We start from the raw sequence: 18,699 nt of genomic DNA, 5'->3' as shown, positions 1-18,699 counted from the left end.
AGATTAGGTCAAATTAGCCCTCAATGTATTAATTTAGTCTCTATGCTATTAAAAGAATCAAATAATTCGGATTGTAATAAAGTTAACATTTTTTATAACAATGCCTTGAATTTTATTATTATTTTAATTGTTCAATTCCAAACAAAAGTTGAACCATAAAAATTTAAAAAATTAACTCTGTTGAACAAGAAATGATATTTTTTAAAACAATAAATATTAACTCTATTTCAATTTAGCCTTATTTAATTTTTTTTCTAATAGTATGGATACTAAATTGATCTATTTAATAGTAAAAGGACTAATTTGATTAGGTAACTATAAATAAAGGGAGTAATTTGTCTCCTACTAGACTTGTCAATTTTGATTCAAACTCAAAAATATGATGCAATCAATTTGAACCCAAATTTGATCCAACTAGATTTGAACAATAAAAATCAATAATTTGAACTCATCCGTTTTCACCTTAAATGATTTGAAATCGGAATGACTTGAACCCCAAACAACTCAAATTTAAAATGATTTGAACAATTAACCATAAATAACCTCGACTTGCCAAAAAGGTCTTAGCTTGTTGGTTAAGGTGGAGACCCTAAGTTCTTGAGTATTTAGATTCGAGTTTCACCATGCATAATTGCAATGAGTAGGTCTCATCCCATCATGTGCACATGTCATATGTGTATTTGGTTTGGTTTTTTACCCGTTGTGCTTTGTATTGGTTTATTTCTACATTACAATTGACTAGACATATATTTGTATTTGTATTGTACTTATAAATGTATTGTATTTATAATAGTGAAACTTTAAAAAAAAAACTTCAGATATCTTGAACTAAAAATTAACACACACCGAAATAACTTAAAATTTTTAAATCCCAAGTTGGTCCAATACAAATTGGACCAACTCAAAACCAATCCGGCTCACTATTTCTCAGGTTTATCTCCAATATTATGGCGCCTTAATTGATATAAAAAAATACCATAATTTTACCGATAAGTGTTGAGTGCAATGGTAATATAATGCACATAGCATTTCCAAGGGAGAACTCGAGTTTAAACAATAGAGATAAAACTGTTGAGAAAAACAACTACAAACCTCGAAAAAATAACATCTATGAACCGAAACATACATTGATTTCATTTAAAAAAATTGTTACCACTGAAACAAGAAAGCTGCATTGCAGCAGAGTTACAATTCAATAATTTATTCAAAAAATAGAACGTACCAACATAAAGTGAACACACAACGTACCAAAAACAATAATCAAAATGAAAAACTTGATTTCATTTGGGGTCTTGAACTTAAATCAAATAGTGGAATTAATAGTGATTAGTAGGTGCATCGCAATGAGCCGGACGGAAAGCCAACGGACCAGCAGCATAGATCACGACGTCGTAATCCTTCCTATAAAACCTCTTGTTTTCGTACCGTAATGGCGAGCCATATAATCCATAGTTAATGTTCGATAGGACATTACATCCCTCGAGCGGCGACTCGACGAGCTTAACAACACAAGATTGAAGAGGGTGATCCAATAATAAGTGACTCATTTCAAACCCTTGGAGCTCGGCAAAGAAGTAACCGTTTCCGTCCGTTTCAGAGGCCTTGTAGTAACTCACTTGTCCCCTTTGGTTCTTGCAAATGACACTAACTTTAGCCGACGCGATCGGTTTGGCTTTCGATAAGGACCATGACCCGTAGTTGTCACAGCTTTGGCAATACACCATTCCTTCGATGACTACTTGGGTTTTTTTCGGTTGTGGGTTGGTTTCGTAGGAAAATGCGGAGGGAAAGGCTAACGGGAGAAGCAAGATGAAAAATGATAAGTGAATGGCAGCCATGGATATAAGTTTTGGAGCTTGAAAGGGGTAATTTTGGGGATAATAAGGATTGTGAGTTGAAATAATAGTTGATGTAATGATATATATATAGTTTGTGTTATGTTTTAATGTAATGATAAACGTGCAAGCTAATAAGTATTAAACATGGTCAACGTTTTTATTGTATATTCATTTACGTGAAGGCCACTTTTCTATTAACAATGAACGTGGAATAAAAAAAATTGGGTATGATGGATGGTTGTAAGAATCAAATCGGATTCATCGGTTGAACTAGTTGAGTTAAAAATTAGTTGACAAAAAAGGATTAAATTAGTGTAAAATTAATTGAACCAGTAAAAGATTAGTTGAATAACTAATTAAAAAGCTGTTTGAATATTTAATTTTGTTATTATTTATAAAATGAATTCATATGTTAGCGATTCGAGGGATACGATATGCATGTGATACAAGGTAAGATTATTTTTTGAAGCTTCTTAATGTATTTGGAAGATTCTTAGAGATTATATCTTCATATCCATATATCGAAACGAATAAAAAAATATGTTCGAACAATATAAATAATCTAAGTAAATAAAGACATTATAAAACCTATTAAAATCAATGAACTTAATTCATTTGTGAGGTAAGTTTTTGGAATTGAAATGTATGGATTTAAAGTTTTAAGAACCAATTCGGTCGATCCGATTAAAATAATAAAAATTTCAACTTAAAATTTAATCAATTAATCTCATATTTTAACTTACTAACCAATCGACTTAAATCTTAATTAATCTAAATGATTTGACATAACGTTAATCTATTCAATCAAGATCAACTAAATTGGATTGGGTTTAAGTTATCAATTTAATTAACTTATTAGAACTCAACTTCAATTGTGATAATTTATAATTGATAATCAATAGGTATAAATTATTTTAATAGCTACAAAACGAATCTGCCATTATAAGCAACTTTGATCAAACTAATTCGTAAGTTTAAACCAACCAAGAAGTTTAACCATAATTCTTTCTACAACAATCTATTCATTCACAGCCCGAAAACGAATGTAACATTAAGTGTAATGATAAGACACATTACACTTTCAATGAAAAAAATTCAAATTCAAGTCGTGAGATAACATTGTTATGATGAACAACCACAAACTTCGAAAAGATTAGTCTTTATGTTTCGTAAAACGAACATAAAAGATACATAATAAAAACGAAGATTTCCCAAATTTTCCACCCTATCTCAAAGTATATACATCAAAGTTTCCATTAACCCTATAAATAAATACAAATCATAGCTCGCCTACATATATATATCATCAAAATTAATTAGACATAATCTCAAGCTCAGCCCACCAAAGAGGAAAAAGTTTAGGGACTGCACCATCAGGTGAAATTCCAATAATCTCCCTCAACCTTGCACTAACTTCTCTCATGTTTGGTCTCCGTTTGGGTTCGGGGTCGACACAAGCATTTACGACCTCCCCAATGGCTTCAACTTGCTTCGTGTCGAAGGATTTCAGAATAGGATCCACCATCTTTACAAGGGGTTGGTCTTTTGACAAATAGTGTGATGACTGGTCATCAATTGAGTCATTGTCAACCGTGTACGGTATTCTACCGGTGATTGTTTCGAATAGTAATACCCCAAACGCATAAACGTTGCTTTGTAGAGTCGTAGGTACCTCGGTGGAGAAAGATGGGTCCGAGATTTTGGCTGCGTAATCTTCGGTTAAGTTGATGGCCGAGGACGAGAGGTTTCTGTGGGGTATGGGCGGGTTGAGGTGGTGCATGTGGTCAAGGCAGTAAGCTATCCCCATTATGATTCTAAGTCTCATGGACCAGTCTAAGTGCTCGGACTCTTTAACTGCAATGTCAATTGAGAAAAGATGCATGTCATTAACATTCAAATTCGATTTAATTCGATTTAATCTTAAAAGGTTAGCGATCTTAACTTGTTTGATTTGATCTAAACTGATCCAAACTAAAAATGACCAAACACCAAATCCAAAATGACCCAACGTGAAGTGACTAGAACTTCAAATGATGCAAACTTGTAATGAACTGGCCCGAAAACGTGAGCCTCAAATCCTTATGACCTGAACTCTAAACTCGACCCAACATGATATGGTCATAAAAACTCAATAACCCTAACCCATATAACTTGAACTTGAATTGAATAACTCGATTTAAAAATGATCTAAACCCAAAATAATTTGAACAAGTAAGCTGAAATGACCCGAACTTGCGACTTGAACCCCAAATGGTCTGACTTGAAAAACTCGAATAAAAGAACACCCAAACCTGAAATGACTCAAATCCAAAATCGACCCTAATCGGAATGGCACAAATTTTAGGCATAATGACAAATTTAGCTCATACGATTTACACTTTTTGTAACTTTGGCCCTAATTTCTTTTCTTTTTTTCACTTGGGCACTCAAACTTTAAAAATTTAGTAATTTTTTTTTACAGAAAAGCTGGCAGAACTGTAAAATTTTTAACAATACTAATGTGATATCTCACATGGCAATTCACATGTACTTCATAATATTTTTTTTAAAAAGATAAAATTTATTAAAAAGTTTCAAAAATAGTTCATAAAAAGTTTCTGACATAAACTACCACGCAGGCAGCCATGTTATCGTCATTAAAATTTTAGTGCGAAAAACAGCATTTTGATTAAAATTTAAAAGTTGAAAGTCAAAATTATGAAAAAAATAGGTAAAAATGACATAAAAGATAGACATCAGGGGCTAAATTTGTAATTATGCCAAATTTTAAAACTCAAAGTAACTCACTTTAGATATGATCCGAAACCAATCCAACTTACCCAGTTGACAAGTTTACTCGAAAACATATGCATGGATTAACATATAGGAAGCTATCGGGACGAAAATGGAAAAAGGATAGCTAATGTACTTACTGTGTAAATGCTCAAAGAGAGTACCATTAGGAGCATATTCGAAAACCATCATCCTAGTAAACGGCTCGGTTTCCTCGGAGTATCCGAGAAGGTTGACAAAGTTTTTGTGGTTCACTTTCGATAATGTCTCGATCTAAAACCATTAAACCAAAGAACATAGTTAAAAACCGAACCACGAAGAACACATCAAGTGAGTGTATCTTACCTTGTTCCGGAATTGTGTTTCTAAGTTCTTTGACCAATCTTTCGCGGATTTCACCGGGAAAGAGACCACTGCTATTTCAACCGCGTTAGACAATGTCCCTTTGTAAACAGTACCGGTCGTTGATGAATCAATTACATTGCTGAAATCCTCACAGGCTGCTTCCAGCTCTGATCTTTTCAGCTTTGGTACACCTAAATCAATTAGAACGTTTTGAAGTTCAGTCGAGGACGTTTAGTTTCGCAATGGAGGACAAGAAGAATAATTACCAGCCACAAATGCTTTCTGAAGTTGTCCGCTTAACCCCGTTCTCCATGGCTTCACGGTGGATACTTTATACGTTTTAAAGAGATAGGTAATGGCTATTAATATTAGAAGACATACAGTACCCCCTATGGCTCCGGCTAGTATTGCACGTTGACTATGTGAACTCGAACGAGGACGTGAAGTAGAAGCATTGGATTGTCCTTTGTGTTTTGATGGAGAAGGGGACAGAAAAGAAGCATTGGGTCGTACTTTGCTTTTTGATGAAGGGATCGGAGTAGAAAAATTAGGTCGTGCTTTGTCTTTCGATGGAGAAGGGGACAGAGCAGAAGCATTAAGTTGTACTTTGTGTCCTGATGGAGGTGATGGAATAGGGGACCGTGGGTTTTCCGGAGCATGATGGGGTGGTTTTTGCGACTTTGAAGGAGTTGTAGGCCTTTTCTCCTCCAGTAGTCTCCTTTGAGCTGCATCTTCAGGTTGGCTTAGTTTCCTAGCATAACACGAACAATGAACAATATGATGCAACTAAACAATAACAACAAAGCAACTTCCCATGACAGTTGCATCCAAAACGAGCACGACATTAGTACATGAGTCGAATCTTTGCCTTGCGAGACAAGATGATGCAACACAGAGTACATGAGTTAACGTGCCACAAACATAACATGAACAATATGATGCAACTAAACAATAACAACACATAACAACAAAGAAACTTCCCATAACAAATTATACTAGAAAGAAAATTTTCACAACAATTGCATCCAACACGACACGAGTGCATGAGTCAAATCTTTGCTTGCAAGATAAGATGATGCAACAGAGAGAACACGAGTTGAACACGACACGAACGATGAACAACATGATGCAACTAAGCTTGATTCTCAAATAAACAGGCATACCATGTATTGAATCTTCGCTTGCAAGACGATTTAGCCGCCTCAGAAGGTTGATTCAGCAGCTCATTATTGTCCAGTAGCCTCCAAAATTATGCAGAAAATGAGTTCTTAAAACAGAGTCTTGCTTAGAAAATTCGAATTATTCGACACTATACACTTACAGTATTGTTCGTGACAAACTGGTACCAAGTTGAGGGGGAATTAATCCACTGAAGTTATTACATCTCAAGTCCAACACCTCTAATTCCTTCAATTCACCAATTTCTTCAGGGATTTTCCCAGTAAAAGAGTTGTTCCTTAAATTTCTAGGGAAAAAGATGGCATCAAAAGTGATGAATTTGAAGAAAGTAAGGACCTAGGTTTTTATTACAGGCACGGTAAAAGTATCATGGAGGTCCTTATACTAGGAGGTGGATTGCAATTTGCCCCTCAACACAAAAAATGGACAAATTAGTCCCTATACATTAGATTAAAGATAAATTGGTCCTTCAGTTTAAACTTTTATCCATTTCTATTATTAACAACTGGTCCCTATGCACCAGCAAGATACACACAGGTAAACCACATGCCACTATTTGGTTATTCTATCAGCCATGCCAGTTTTTAACACTAGAAATGAATGAATTTTTAAACAGAAAGAACTAGTTTGCTCTTTAATCTAATGTAGAGGGACTAATTTGCCTATTTCTTTTAGTGGAGGGGCCTTCATGGTATTTTTACCTTATAGGCACTTACATAGACTTAATATGAGCTAGATTTCCAAGCTCAGGTCCCAATGTTCCTTCAAGACAAAAATCTTTCAAGTTCCTGCATTTTTTTTAATCCCATAAATCAAAATTTTTCCGTTCTTTTCTTGGTAACCAAACAGAAAAGGGAAAAAAAAAAACTTACACGACAATAACTTTGCCATTAGAGCATTGGATACCAAACCAGGAACAATGGTCAAATTTTCCATCTACTTTCTTCCAACCAGATAAAGCACCAAATGGATCATTCACCACTTTCTCTCTTAATCCCAACAAAGCCAACCCTGCATTCATTCAAGAAACATATTTTCGCAAGAAACAAACAGAACCCAAAGCTTAAAAAGGCAAAAAAGAAGAAGAAGAAGAACAGTTACCTTCTTCATTCAAGGACCAGCAACCAGAACTTTGACATAAGAAAAACAGCAGCAGCACCACAACAACAACTGAAAACTCTTGTCTTAATCTTACAAACTTCCTGTTCTTGTTCACGACCATCTTCTTCTTCACTTGTTGTTTGGACCAAAGCTTAATTCAAACACTGAATCAAAGGTTGTAAATTGCTCAAAGATTGAAGTGTTGAAGTGAAAGGCTTTTTAGTTATGTTTTCTTTTACTTATTTAACAATGGCAAAAAGGCAAAAACAATATGAAGCAATGGAGCCATTGACGGTAGAGACCGTGACTCATCATGATGAAAGGAATTGAAAGGAAAAGCTGGCAATAATCAATGGGCAGTTGGGTTGAGTGGGGCTGCCATGCCCATGGGCATGTATTTGATTTTATTAAAAGATAATTAATTAATAGATTATCATTGGTAAAATTACATTGGAGACCCTTGTATTAAGAGCAAAATTACAATTGCCCTTTCTACTAAAAATGGATTGGGTCCTTTCTATTAAATTTTTCATTCATTTGTACTGTTAAAAACCTGCATGGCTTACGGAACAAAAAACAATGATACATGGCATGCTAGTATGTCTCATGCTTATGTACAACGATCAAATTTTAATAGTAAAAATGGGTGAAGCTTTTAATAAGAATGTCAATTTGCTCTTTGATTTAATGTATAAAGGTTAATTTACCTATTTTTTAATAGAGTGAGCAAAATGCAAGGCTTAGTGTATAGAGGCCTCCGCAGTACTTTTACTTATTATAATTTGATGGATAAAGTACACGTAAAGGTCATTCAACTATTAGTAAGTTAATACTTTGGTCACTCAATTTCAGCAAGTTACAAAATTGTTCATTGAACTATTTGAAAAGTTATAAGTTGGTCATTGTGCCATTAAGTTCTTAACTAACTTTAGATGTAGAATTGATAAATTTAAAATTTGGTCACTCAACTATTAGTAAGTTTACAATTTGGTCACTGAATTTCAAAAAGTTACAAGCTGGTCACTCAACTATTAGTAAGTTTATAATTCGGTCACTAAATTTCAGAAAGCTACAAGTTGGTCACTAAATTATTAGCAAGTTTACAAGTTTACACTCTGGTCACTCAATCTTTGTACTATTACTCCTTGACTTGATAAAAGAAAAAAGGAAAAGTTCGTATCTAGTTTAAGTCTTGTTTATGGTTTTTTTAAATATTTTGTTTATAAAAGTATTATTTTAATAAATAAATTTCATGTCAAAAAAGAGAATATGCATTTTATATATATAAAAAGAATTTTAACTGAATTTAATTATTTTTAAGTTTTTAATTTTAAATTTTAAATTTTAAATTTTAAGAAGTAAAACTAAATTGACAAAATATGTAAAGCTAAAGGCTAAATTTGTTGAACTTTTTAGAATTAGGACTAAATTGATAGGATCTATAAACATTATGGGTTAAATTATTATACCAATAAAAATGCCACCATTAATGATTTAACAGAGTGACCAAATATTAAATTTCAATAACATTAGTGACTAAAATATTATTTTAAAATTTTAAAGAATCAAAACAAAAAAAAACTAATAATTGAATGAATATTTTTATAATTTACCCATTAATTTTATATCAATTTATTATATGTACGTTGTTTGCCATGGACCTGCATTAAAAATTGGTCCTTTTGTTAAAAATTTCTTCTACTGTTAAAAATTAGTACCTATACATCAGTATAAGATACACGTGGCAACCACATGACACTATTCAATTATTCTGTCGGTCATGCCAATTTTTAACAGTAAAAATGGATGAAAATTTTAATATAAAAGACTAGTTTGCTTTTTGATCTAAGTAAAGGGACTAATTTACCCATTTTTTGAGTAAAGAGGTGAATGCAATCTAACAATTAGTACAAGGACCTCCATGATATTTTTACCAAATAGTTCATTACATGCTGTCAATTTTTGTTACTCGTAGAATTGGAGCTTGCATTATCTCCTATGCCAAAGCATAATTATGGATTTATGATTGAATCATATAATTAAGTGTATTAATGTAAATTTAATAAAATAGTAATTATTTTTCTTAATCAAGCCAATCAAAAAATTTTAATGAGAAATTTCCTCAAAAGTTGCTACCATAATTTCCAATAATTTGTTACATGTTCCAAGGTCCTCAATTATAGCAAAGATTCAGGCTAAATTGTGCATATATGCCCCTTTTTTTTGCTAATTAATTAAATAGGCCGTTTTTTTCAAGAGTTAGGGAAATAGGTTGATTTTGGAGAGATTGTGTGAAAGTGCGTCCAATTGGACGAGATTTTGCTGACATGTCAGGAAAGTTTGCCCAGCTAAAAGCGTTTTCTGAAAATTCCAAAGAAAACACGTCCTGCTGAATGCACTTTCCTTGACATGTTGGCAAAAGTTCGTCCAACTGGATGGGCTTTCCTGTCAATTATGTGGAAAGCGCGTCCAAGTTTCTCTATCCAAAATCGGCCTATTTCCCTAAATCTTGAAAAAACGGCCTATTTGGCCAATTAAAAGAAAAAAAAAGAGAGAGAGGCATATATAGCTAATTTAGCCAAAGATTTAAAACAGAGTTAGGCAAACAAAAAAGGAAAATTACAATTCAGTCCCATTATAAATTCATATGTGGTAAAATTGCACTTTGGCCTCCAAAAAATAAAAAAAATATATATATTTAGTCCTATTCAAAAATGATGAAATCATAAACTAATACATGATAAAATTATATTTTAACCTCTCAAAATTTATAATTCAATTTTGGCCTCTCTAAAAATTTCCTAGATTCGCCCTCTTTGTAACAATCACCCTTTATAACAACATTTTGTTATAACAATCAAATTGTTATAGAACCGTTGTTTATGTTTTATTTTACTCTCTATAACAGAACAATCATAAAATATGAAGTATACAATCTATCAAACTAATCCTTTGTAATAGCATCTTTTCTCAAAAATTAGTAAAATCGTAAGTGAAATAAAAATTAAAGGTATGATTTTAATCTCACTAATTAATAAAATATTAATATATTATTTTTTAATTTAAAATTAAAAATATTATCTAAATATCAAATATTGTTATAGATGTATAACAACCACTTATCTTGAACATCCGAATTTTAACAGAGAAACCGGATGGTTTTAAAAATGTTGATTATAAATCTTTGTAGATGTATATGTGTATATTTAATAAGGCATAATAACTTATTTGGCCTCTAATTTTACAAAAAAATTAATTTTAGTCTTTCATTTATTTTTTGTCCGCTCTTAAACTTGTACTATTTGTCAAATCACCCCAATATGAAAATACAAAAAATAATATTTTTAATTTAAAAAATTAATTACGACATGATGGACACGTGGGCTACTATGTACATATCATGTCATGTCAAGAAAATTAATAAATGTTAACTTTTCTATTATTAAGTTCAAAAACTAAAACAATTTTTTATAAAGTCAAAATAAATTATTATCACATTTTATAACATTATTAAAGATTCCTTAATTATTTTTGGTCACCACATTTACTTGTAAATTGCTTCATTAAATGCATATTTAATGTTGGCCAAATTATTCAAAATGGTTGAGCCAAACAAATAATGTTTTAACATTTTCATAATGTTCCATAACACTACATTTTAAACATATTTTTACATACTATCATTTTATTACAATAAAAGAATGATAGGGACTTGCATTATTATAAATTTTAGAATTTTATTGTAGGTTTCATTTTAATATCTAAGGTAGTGTATAAAAGGTCAAATTCCATATAAAATCCCTATACTATGCATTTTTGGTAGATTTAGTCCCTTTATCTTTTGAAAAAGCATATTTTTAGTCCCCGGGCTAACATTTTTCATTTTAATATCTAAGGTAGTGTATAAAAGGTCAAATTCCATATAAAATCCCTATACTATGCATTTTTGGTAGATTTAGTCCCTTTATCTTTTGAAAAAGCATATTTTTAGTCCCCGGGCTAACATTTTTCATCAATCCTGTCGAAGAATTTGATGTGGTTTATTTCTTTTAACAACAAATGATGGCATGACATATGTACACCAGTATTGTCTGCACAATTGAACAAATTCTTTTCACATTAAATAAAAAGGGGAAATGTATCATGTTTATCCAATAGTACAAAAAAACCATTTCAAGAAAATCATGTCAAACTATTTTATAAAATTCACCAAAAAAATGGGCTCGAAGATTAAATCTACCCAAAATACATAGTGTAAGGATCTTCCAAACAATTTTACCTATAAAACAAAGTAGGGTTAAAAATTCATTAGGCATACAATGTCAAATTGATCCTTATTCCTTTTTTTTAGCTAAACTTAGCTCTCAACCGTTCAAAAAGAGCCAAGTAGTTTTTTTAAACGAAAATGTTGAGTAAAACATTATTTTCAACGGTGTTGGCCTGGCATGTTACATGTACTTCATGTTAAGATTACATTATTTATCTTATAGTGAAAAAAGTTGAATTCAATTATCAACTGCTCGTATCAGAAATAAGATTTAACTAAATTTATTATTATACTAAATTATTATATATCTTATTTATTTAAATATCAATTAAAAATATACAAAAACTTGCTTATGAAATTAAATTACTTTGATGGTGTCATAAATAAATAAAAATAGATGGAGTGGAAAAGTCAATGAAATAAGTGTGGTGGTGCTTGGCTAGATTCTTGACTATATCACATGTATGCTTTATAAGTCTTTATTCAAGTCAACCAACAAGATGACACTCTGGGTCTTTGATTGATTGTCACAATATGTATATATGTATATGGAATTTAAGGTTTAATTGTGCTCTAGCCTCTCTACTCTTCGATAATTTAAAATTTAGTCTCTTTGTTTATTTAGTTTGAAAATTAAAGTCCAATTCATAACATATATTCAAATTTAGTAAATCTTAGTTAACAATGTTATCAAATAGTTTTAATTTTTTTAAAACTAGACAAGTAAAAGGACTAAATTTCTAGAATTAAAAGTAAAGGCACTGAATTTCAAGAGTCCGGGGAGTGCAGGGACTGAAAGAAAAAATTAGACCTTATTTCAAGCATAATGTTAGATATATACACTATATATTAAGTCGTTGATTGAGTTAGTGTCACGAATCAACTGGTTTTTTAAATAATAAATATAGATATAATTAAATCCATCTTTAATTGAAATAGTAAAATTAAAAAAATATATTTTTAATTAAATCGATGCACCCATAATATCAAATTAAATACAAATTATTTAATATTTCCTTCAAATAAAATATTTTATATAGAATTAAAATGTTTCGTCCTTTTTATTCTTTTAAATTATTTTGACATTTTATTACACACATCAAATCAAATTTATGGTGCACAATGTTTTACCTATTCTGTAGTGGTTGATGACTTTGGTTTGTGGCGAGAATTGACACTCTTTAATTTTTCTCCCATGCTTATCCGAATTGAATCGAAAATTAACCATTCATTCACTATTATAAATTGGAAAAGAACTTAGATTTAACTCGATTTATATCGATAATGTTGTTAGTGTAGGAGGATGTAGGTTTGAGTGTATTGAAGTGGATTATCTTTCTATTTAAGGGTTGGGAGCGGCTATGGGTAGTTCTAGGTATTGTATCAAAAAGAGCAGATATGATAAAAACCTATAATAAGATTAATATTAAAAATTTTGATTGAACTACATAAAAATCAATTAAAATTTCGTTTCAAATTTAAATATTTAATTTAATTTTTATAATTTATAAAATAAATGTTTATGTTTATATTGTCATGTATTTGTATTCTCTCTTCTTTAATTATTTCTATTTTTTTTGAATTTTTTAGAATTTTAATTTTGTAATAGTTGAACTAGAAATCGTTGATCTGGTTGATTCAACTATCAATTTAAGTTAATTCAATTTTAAAATTTTGAAAATATTTCAAATTTGAGGTTTGAGTTTTTGGAATTGAATTATTGTAGGCTTGAATCATTTTAAGTTTTGGTCTATTCGGTTTGGATCTTTATATACATTTAATGTTCATATCATTTGAAATTCAAATTCAAGTTGTTGAATTTTCACCTTTTTAATAGTTATATATGAAGGTAAAATGGTAATTTCATGTAGTGGTGACGGGGCAAGATATGTAAACAATTACTATAATCACTTTATAATCACTACCCCTCAAAAAATTCATTCAGCCGATCCTGCATCCATTTCTCAAAAAAAATAAAAGTTTCATCATTTTGTGTGGATCAGAATCCATTAGGTGGTTTGGGTTTTATTGTCCCTAATAGTAGCTCATATGGTAATCCACTAGTATTTCATAAAAAAATCAAAAAATATATAAAAATTTAAAAAAAAAATTATAAGAAGGAATGAAGTATAAATGGACTATTACACGAGCATCATACAAGTTCAAATAAAATTTTAACATTTCAGTCAATTTTTTCATAAAAAATAATTTAACTAAAATTTGAAAGTTGAAAGCCAAAGAAATCCCTCAAAACAATAATTTACGATCAAAGTAATGAAAAAAAATTAAACGTTTATTAAGGAGAGGTTGGTCTTGGATCCTCAACAGAAAGTATTATTCTCATGGCGGAATTTTGTCTCTCGTACTCTAAGAAGAACCCAACAGGGTTTACAAAGTTCAGGGAGTTCCTCGATTAGTGGGGATACGACCTACAAACTCACAAAAAATGTGCCAATATCTATAATTAATATTATGCTCAATACTGACATCTCTCCCGTGAGTTTGCAAGTTGTATCTCCACTAACCAAGACATTCCCTAAACTGCTTGAACCTCTCTGAGTTCTCCTCAAAGTACAAGAGATAAAACTCCATCATAAGAACAATACTTTTCGTTAAAGATCTGAGACCAATTTTTACTTGACAAATATTAAGAGCTAAATTTATCGTTATACCGTTTTTAAACCCACTTTCAATAAGCTACCATGGCAGAAGTGGATTTATATGGGAAAGACTCTTCTCAAATTGATGCTTGTACTTTTTAAAATTGAACGGTTCTTCTCCATTGAAAATGATTTCAAATATAATTAATTACTTAGCAATACTAAGACAAATGAAATTTTACATCACACCCAAAGACTTTGACAAGTAAATGGTCATTGACACACACACCGAAATAAGAAATCAGTTTCTTGACTAGTTCTCGATTCAATTGACTGGTTCAGTCCAGTTCAAACGCCACTGTTTGTATCATCTAAGAATCAGACAAAAATTTTAACCTCTATTCTAGATAAATTTATTATAAATTATCTCTTATAACGAGCATGAATACTTACTAATATTTTTACGTATTTATATTACTAATGTTTTGCATGAATTTCCCTATCTATACATTTCAACAATTTGTTTTTCAATTAAGTACAGTTTACCAAAATTTCGGATTATACCCGAATAAACATAAACTCAAAATAATCTCAACATGCCGTCGAATCAAAGTGGAAAAATGGAATTAAGTACTGAAATGATTGCATAAGGAAAGAAAACAACCCCATGGTCCGAATTCGTAAGGAAAAATGGAATAAACCCAAAAGGTATGAGGAAAGTAACTTAAAAACTTTTATATCGATAAAAGTATCATGAAGACCTTGTAGTAAGAGTCGAACTGTATTTTACCTCATTTACTAAAAAAATGACAAATTAATCCGTGTATGTTATATTAAACAATAAACTGATTCTTCTTTAAAAATTCCATCTATTTTTACTATTAAAAACTGATTCATGTATGTCAGCATGAGATATACGTGACACATCACATCTCACTATATGGTTATTTAGTTTATCACGCTAGTTTTTAATAGTAAAATTGAATAAAAATTTTAACAGAAAATACCAATTTACCCTTTTTCTGAATAGAATGGACAAAATGAATTCCGATTCTAAGTATAACTCCCCTTTTTATATCTCGTCGTAATAAGAGATGAACAAAGAAAACCAATACCGAGAAAAGTTCGATAAAGACAAAGAATATCGAACCAAATCATGAATAAATTACAATTTCCAACAACTTGAATAACCATAGCAAACAACAAACTTAAGAAATAATATGTTGCTCTTATTCTTCGTTTCTCTTGAAGTACTCCATGTCTAACTCATACCTGGACATGGATACGAGGATATAACACCCTCCAAGGGCTCTCCAAATACCATGAAAAAACATTGAAAAAGTTGAACATACCAATATCGGAACATACTCATATCCGGCACTTGATCCAAGTTGGAGTAAATATAAATGAAATACGTGCTTTTCGAATACATGTGCTCAGAAGTGGAACTAACAAGTACCATGCTACACCCGTGTGCAGGGGCGAATCCAAAGGGGGGATAAAATGAGCATGTTGCAGTTTGAGCCCTTCTTACTATTTAGGATTACAGTTTAATCTTTTTCGCATAAAAATTTTAAGTTTGACCCCCCAACAATTTATATTCTTATCCTGACACTCTCAACTCCCAACCAAAGTTTCCTGGCTTCGCCCTTGCCTGTATGCATCAACAAACAGTATAGGAAGATGATGCTCAATAAACAAATGCCATTAGAGGCCTAATTACTATCTTAATTTAGAAATCGAATTTCAATAAGCATCCTATTTTAAGTAAAACTGGATATTTTATTCGAGTACGCATGTGATAGTTTCAAACACATCATTTCTATAAGAAAAATGTTTGCCAAGTTTACCTGGATTAAAAGCTTGCATGCGTACGGTAGTTTCATAGTAGAAACATTATCTCCGTTTTTACATGAAGAACAAATCCCAGTTTTCAGCTTATGGCTGTAGTATCCTAACAAACCACATTTTCTGCAAACCTATGTCAAAAGATGGTTATTTTGAGACTGAAGCTAGTTACTGTCAATAATCCCAGCAGTGAAAATGTAAAAAGAAAGAACCGTACTTCACCACTGGAAAATCATGGATAAAAGGTTATTTAATCACTTCAAGTTAAGCATAGCTTATGGAAAACAGTAGATGCTTGTTTTAGACTAACGAAACCTTCATAAACTTAAGTGGATATTTGAGTTTTAAAATAAAAAATTAAGGACTTAAATGTTACTTCACAGCTTCTGTCAAGCTAGCTTTTTCATCACCTTGTGTTGAAGCCTAATGCACAATAAAGCGCACTAGGATGAGCACGCAATAAAAATAGCCTCGCCTGAGAAGGTTGAAGGCTAAATCCTTAGCAACTGAGCGGTGACATACAAGGACTCTTTGTTCAAAGGTAGGAAAATAAATTTAAAGTATACTAAGTAATACTGCTTGTCTGGTTATATGCAATATTTCCCATTGCTTGCTTCCCCATAGCACATGACTACAAATACAGAAACATTTAGAGATGATAAAAGCAAAAATTACAGTTCACATGTAAACCAAGTTCAAGATGTAAAAAAACCTGGTAGGTATTTCTTGGTGACTGATTGTGATGGGGATATGGCCTTGTGAGTTCTGCTTCACCTTTTCCATATATCACACAGAGTTAACTCTTTAACATGATGGGCATTTTTGCAATAACAAGATTATTCTGCTAGGAACAGATGTTGCATTACATGCAAAGCACCTATCATTCTGCATCGTACACACATCAAAGAAGCATCTGCTGTATACCTTTTCTAGTCTAGTTTTCTGCCCATATCTAACTTGAATGTACTCTCCGTTGACGAATATCGGTGCTGAATACCTACAAGACTAACAGCATATTAATTCCCATCAACCATCTTGGAGGGATAACCAATTCTAGCATCTTTAAACCAGCACAGCAACACAAGTTACAACTGAGCTAGATCAACAAAAATACTTCAAAATTTGATCACAAATGAGTAATAGTTAAGCAAAAAGATCACATTTTGCTGCTTCTAACAAAAAAAAAAAAAAAAAGCTAGCTAAATATCTCAGGGCAGGCAGGGCAGATTCACCTCAAAACCGACCCACCCCAAACCCGATTTTCCGATCAGGTCAGATCAGAACAGTCAGCTTTGGGTTTTTTTCCATCCCTAGCCTGCATCATCAAGTTATACAAAATACATTTTACAGCAATCATAACCAAAAGAACATAAACAAAAAATGCATTTCAAACCTGAGGTAAATACTGGGATCAATATCAGATACAATCCTGTCATTGACACGAACAATCTTCTTAATCCCAGTATTAACCAAATAATCAAAAGAATCCACTTGCTGCTTCATTAACCCTCTAACCTATAATAACAACAACAAAAAAAAACCAAAAACCACAGTTCAGTTCAAAAATATAAACATATTCACATAAAAATAAATACCAAATTAACATCAAAGTGTTCACCTTTAAAAACTCAGGGAGAAGCTGAAACTTGTCAGCAGTTGATTTTATTGGAGCAGTAAGCTTTTGTTTGTCCACCGGTAATTCAGAAACATTAAGCTGACGGGTTTTCCACAAGAAAAAAGAAAATTCTTTTTTTCTATATATATTTGATGGCCAGTGTATAGGTTTACTATCGTAAACATGCAATTTTACCATTTTAATTCACTAGTTTAATAGTCTACATCTTTATAATTTTTAAAAAATTAAATTAAATTTTTATTATTTTTAAGAGGGCAAAGTATAATTTTATTATTGCTAATTTAAAATTTTATAAATTATAAAGAACCTAAATAGAAAATTTTTCATTTTAGGGAAGGCCGAAGCCCTACCAATCACACTTAGCTCTGCCACAGTTGAAATATACATGAATTGTCACGCGAACTATCACATCAGTTTGTTAAAATTTTAATAGCTCAATCAGCTTTTCCGTTCAACAAAAAATAATTTGACTAAAATTTAAAGCTTAAACAAAATTAGAACTACAATGGAAAAGGAGTAAACTTTAGGGGCTAATTTATCATTATGCCTTTTCTTTTTCATGATTTTTTCTTGAGTTCATTATTTTTGTTATTTTATTAAAATATTATTTATGCCATTATTTATATATCTTATATCAAATCTAGCTTCATACAAACTTTTAGGAGAACCAAATTTGAAATATAAATATTTGGAGGGTTAAAATATAATTTTATTACTGTATTAATTTATATTTTACAATTCTTGAAGGGTTGAATAAAATTTTACCTTTTGGGACAAAGGCACACTTCTTGCATCCCATTGTATTATCTTCAATCTTTTGGATATTATATTTAAATTTTTCACTTTTTATATTTTTAAACTTGAAATTATAAAAAAATTAACCCCAAAAGTTTATATTTTAAACATTATTTTAAATAAAAAGTACATATTTTTTTAAATAAATCTCATTCTTTAATAAAGTGAAAAAAAATTGTATAAATCTAAAGCTAGTAGATTAAATTCCAACATTCAACATAGTAAAAGGAGTAAAATCATATTTAAACCAAAATCTTTTTAACCCATACTAGCAGAGACCTTCAAGCAGCCATGGCAGCGACCACATTTTAACCCATA

General features: G+C 31.1%; 3 protein-coding genes across 5 annotated transcripts; all 3 read right to left on the bottom strand.

Moving 5' to 3' along the window:
• Positions 1-1,111: 1,111 nt before the first annotated feature.
• LOC105775914 (non-classical arabinogalactan protein 30) lies at positions 1,112-1,876 on the bottom strand. Its single transcript, XM_012598409.2, has one exon. It carries the CDS (start codon positions 1,836-1,838, stop codon positions 1,317-1,319), a length of 522 nt encoding a protein of 173 aa, XP_012453863.1. The 5' UTR covers positions 1,839-1,876; the 3' UTR covers positions 1,112-1,316.
• Positions 1,877-2,884: 1,008 nt separating this feature from the next.
• On the bottom strand, positions 2,885-7,534 carry LOC105777920 (inactive receptor-like serine/threonine-protein kinase At2g40270). Its single transcript, XM_012601439.2, has 9 exons — positions 7,236-7,534; positions 7,007-7,145; positions 6,851-6,922; positions 6,277-6,420; positions 6,119-6,196; positions 5,222-5,706; positions 4,956-5,146; positions 4,751-4,883; positions 2,885-3,692 (listed from the first exon to the last, which is right to left on the bottom strand). The coding sequence occupies exons 1-9, from the start codon at positions 7,354-7,356 to the stop codon at positions 3,151-3,153; spliced, it is 1,905 nt and encodes a 634-aa protein (XP_012456893.1). The 5' UTR covers positions 7,357-7,534; the 3' UTR covers positions 2,885-3,150.
• A 7,613-nt stretch (positions 7,535-15,147) lies between these two features.
• LOC105778415 (DNA-directed RNA polymerase III subunit 2-like) lies at positions 15,148-18,584 on the bottom strand. Of its 3 annotated transcripts, XR_008189939.1 has the most exons (6): positions 17,569-18,584; positions 17,344-17,465; positions 16,875-16,947; positions 16,663-16,724; positions 15,953-16,081; positions 15,148-15,756 (listed from the first exon to the last, which is right to left on the bottom strand). XR_008189939.1 is itself a non-coding variant. In XM_052622150.1 (5 exons), exons 1-5 carry the CDS (start codon positions 17,761-17,763, stop codon positions 16,057-16,059), a joined length of 477 nt encoding a protein of 158 aa, XP_052478110.1. In that variant the 5' UTR covers positions 17,764-18,584; the 3' UTR covers positions 15,148-16,056. The 3 variants fall into 3 exon arrangements, 1 of the variants encoding a protein (XP_052478110.1); XR_008189938.1 differs by having other exon boundaries at positions 15,953-16,724; XM_052622150.1 differs by having other exon boundaries at positions 15,148-16,081.
• Positions 18,585-18,699: the final 115 nt, after the last annotated feature.

The sequence above is a fragment of the Gossypium raimondii genome, chromosome 10, assembly GCF_025698545.1.
Source record: "Gossypium raimondii isolate GPD5lz chromosome 10, ASM2569854v1, whole genome shotgun sequence".
NCBI classification, from domain to species: domain Eukaryota; kingdom Viridiplantae; phylum Streptophyta; class Magnoliopsida; order Malvales; family Malvaceae; genus Gossypium; species Gossypium raimondii.
Note: the sequence above shows the minus strand (reverse complement) of the source record. Positions and strands in the feature narration are given on the sequence as shown.

Bases quoted from the DNA above. Each gene is read 5' to 3' on its own strand.
- LOC105775914 (XM_012598409.2), bottom strand. From the start codon at position 1,838: ATGGCTGCCATTCACTTATCATTTTTCATCTTGCTTCTCCCGTTAGCC.
- LOC105777920 (XM_012601439.2), bottom strand. From the start codon at position 7,356: ATGGTCGTGAACAAGAACAGGAAGTTTGTAAGATTAAGACAAGAGTTT. The intron at 6,923-7,006 runs GTAAGTTTTTTT...AAAAAAATGCAG, and splicing joins AATGGCAAAGTTATTGTCGT to GAACTTGAAAGATTTTTGTC. The intron at 5,147-5,221 runs GTAATTATTCTT...TAATTGATTTAG, and splicing joins TCAGAAAGCATTTGTGGCTG to GTGTACCAAAGCTGAAAAGA.
- LOC105778415 (XM_052622150.1), bottom strand. From the start codon at position 17,763: ATGGTAAAATTGCATGTTTACGATAGTAAACCTATACACTGGCCATCA. The intron at 17,466-17,568 runs GTGAACACTTTG...TTGTTATTATAG, and splicing joins TTCTCCCTGAGTTTTTAAAG to GTTAGAGGGTTAATGAAGCA. The intron at 16,725-16,874 runs GTATACAGCAGA...TATATGGAAAAG, and splicing joins AGAAAACTAGACTAGAAAAG to GTGAAGCAGAACTCACAAGG.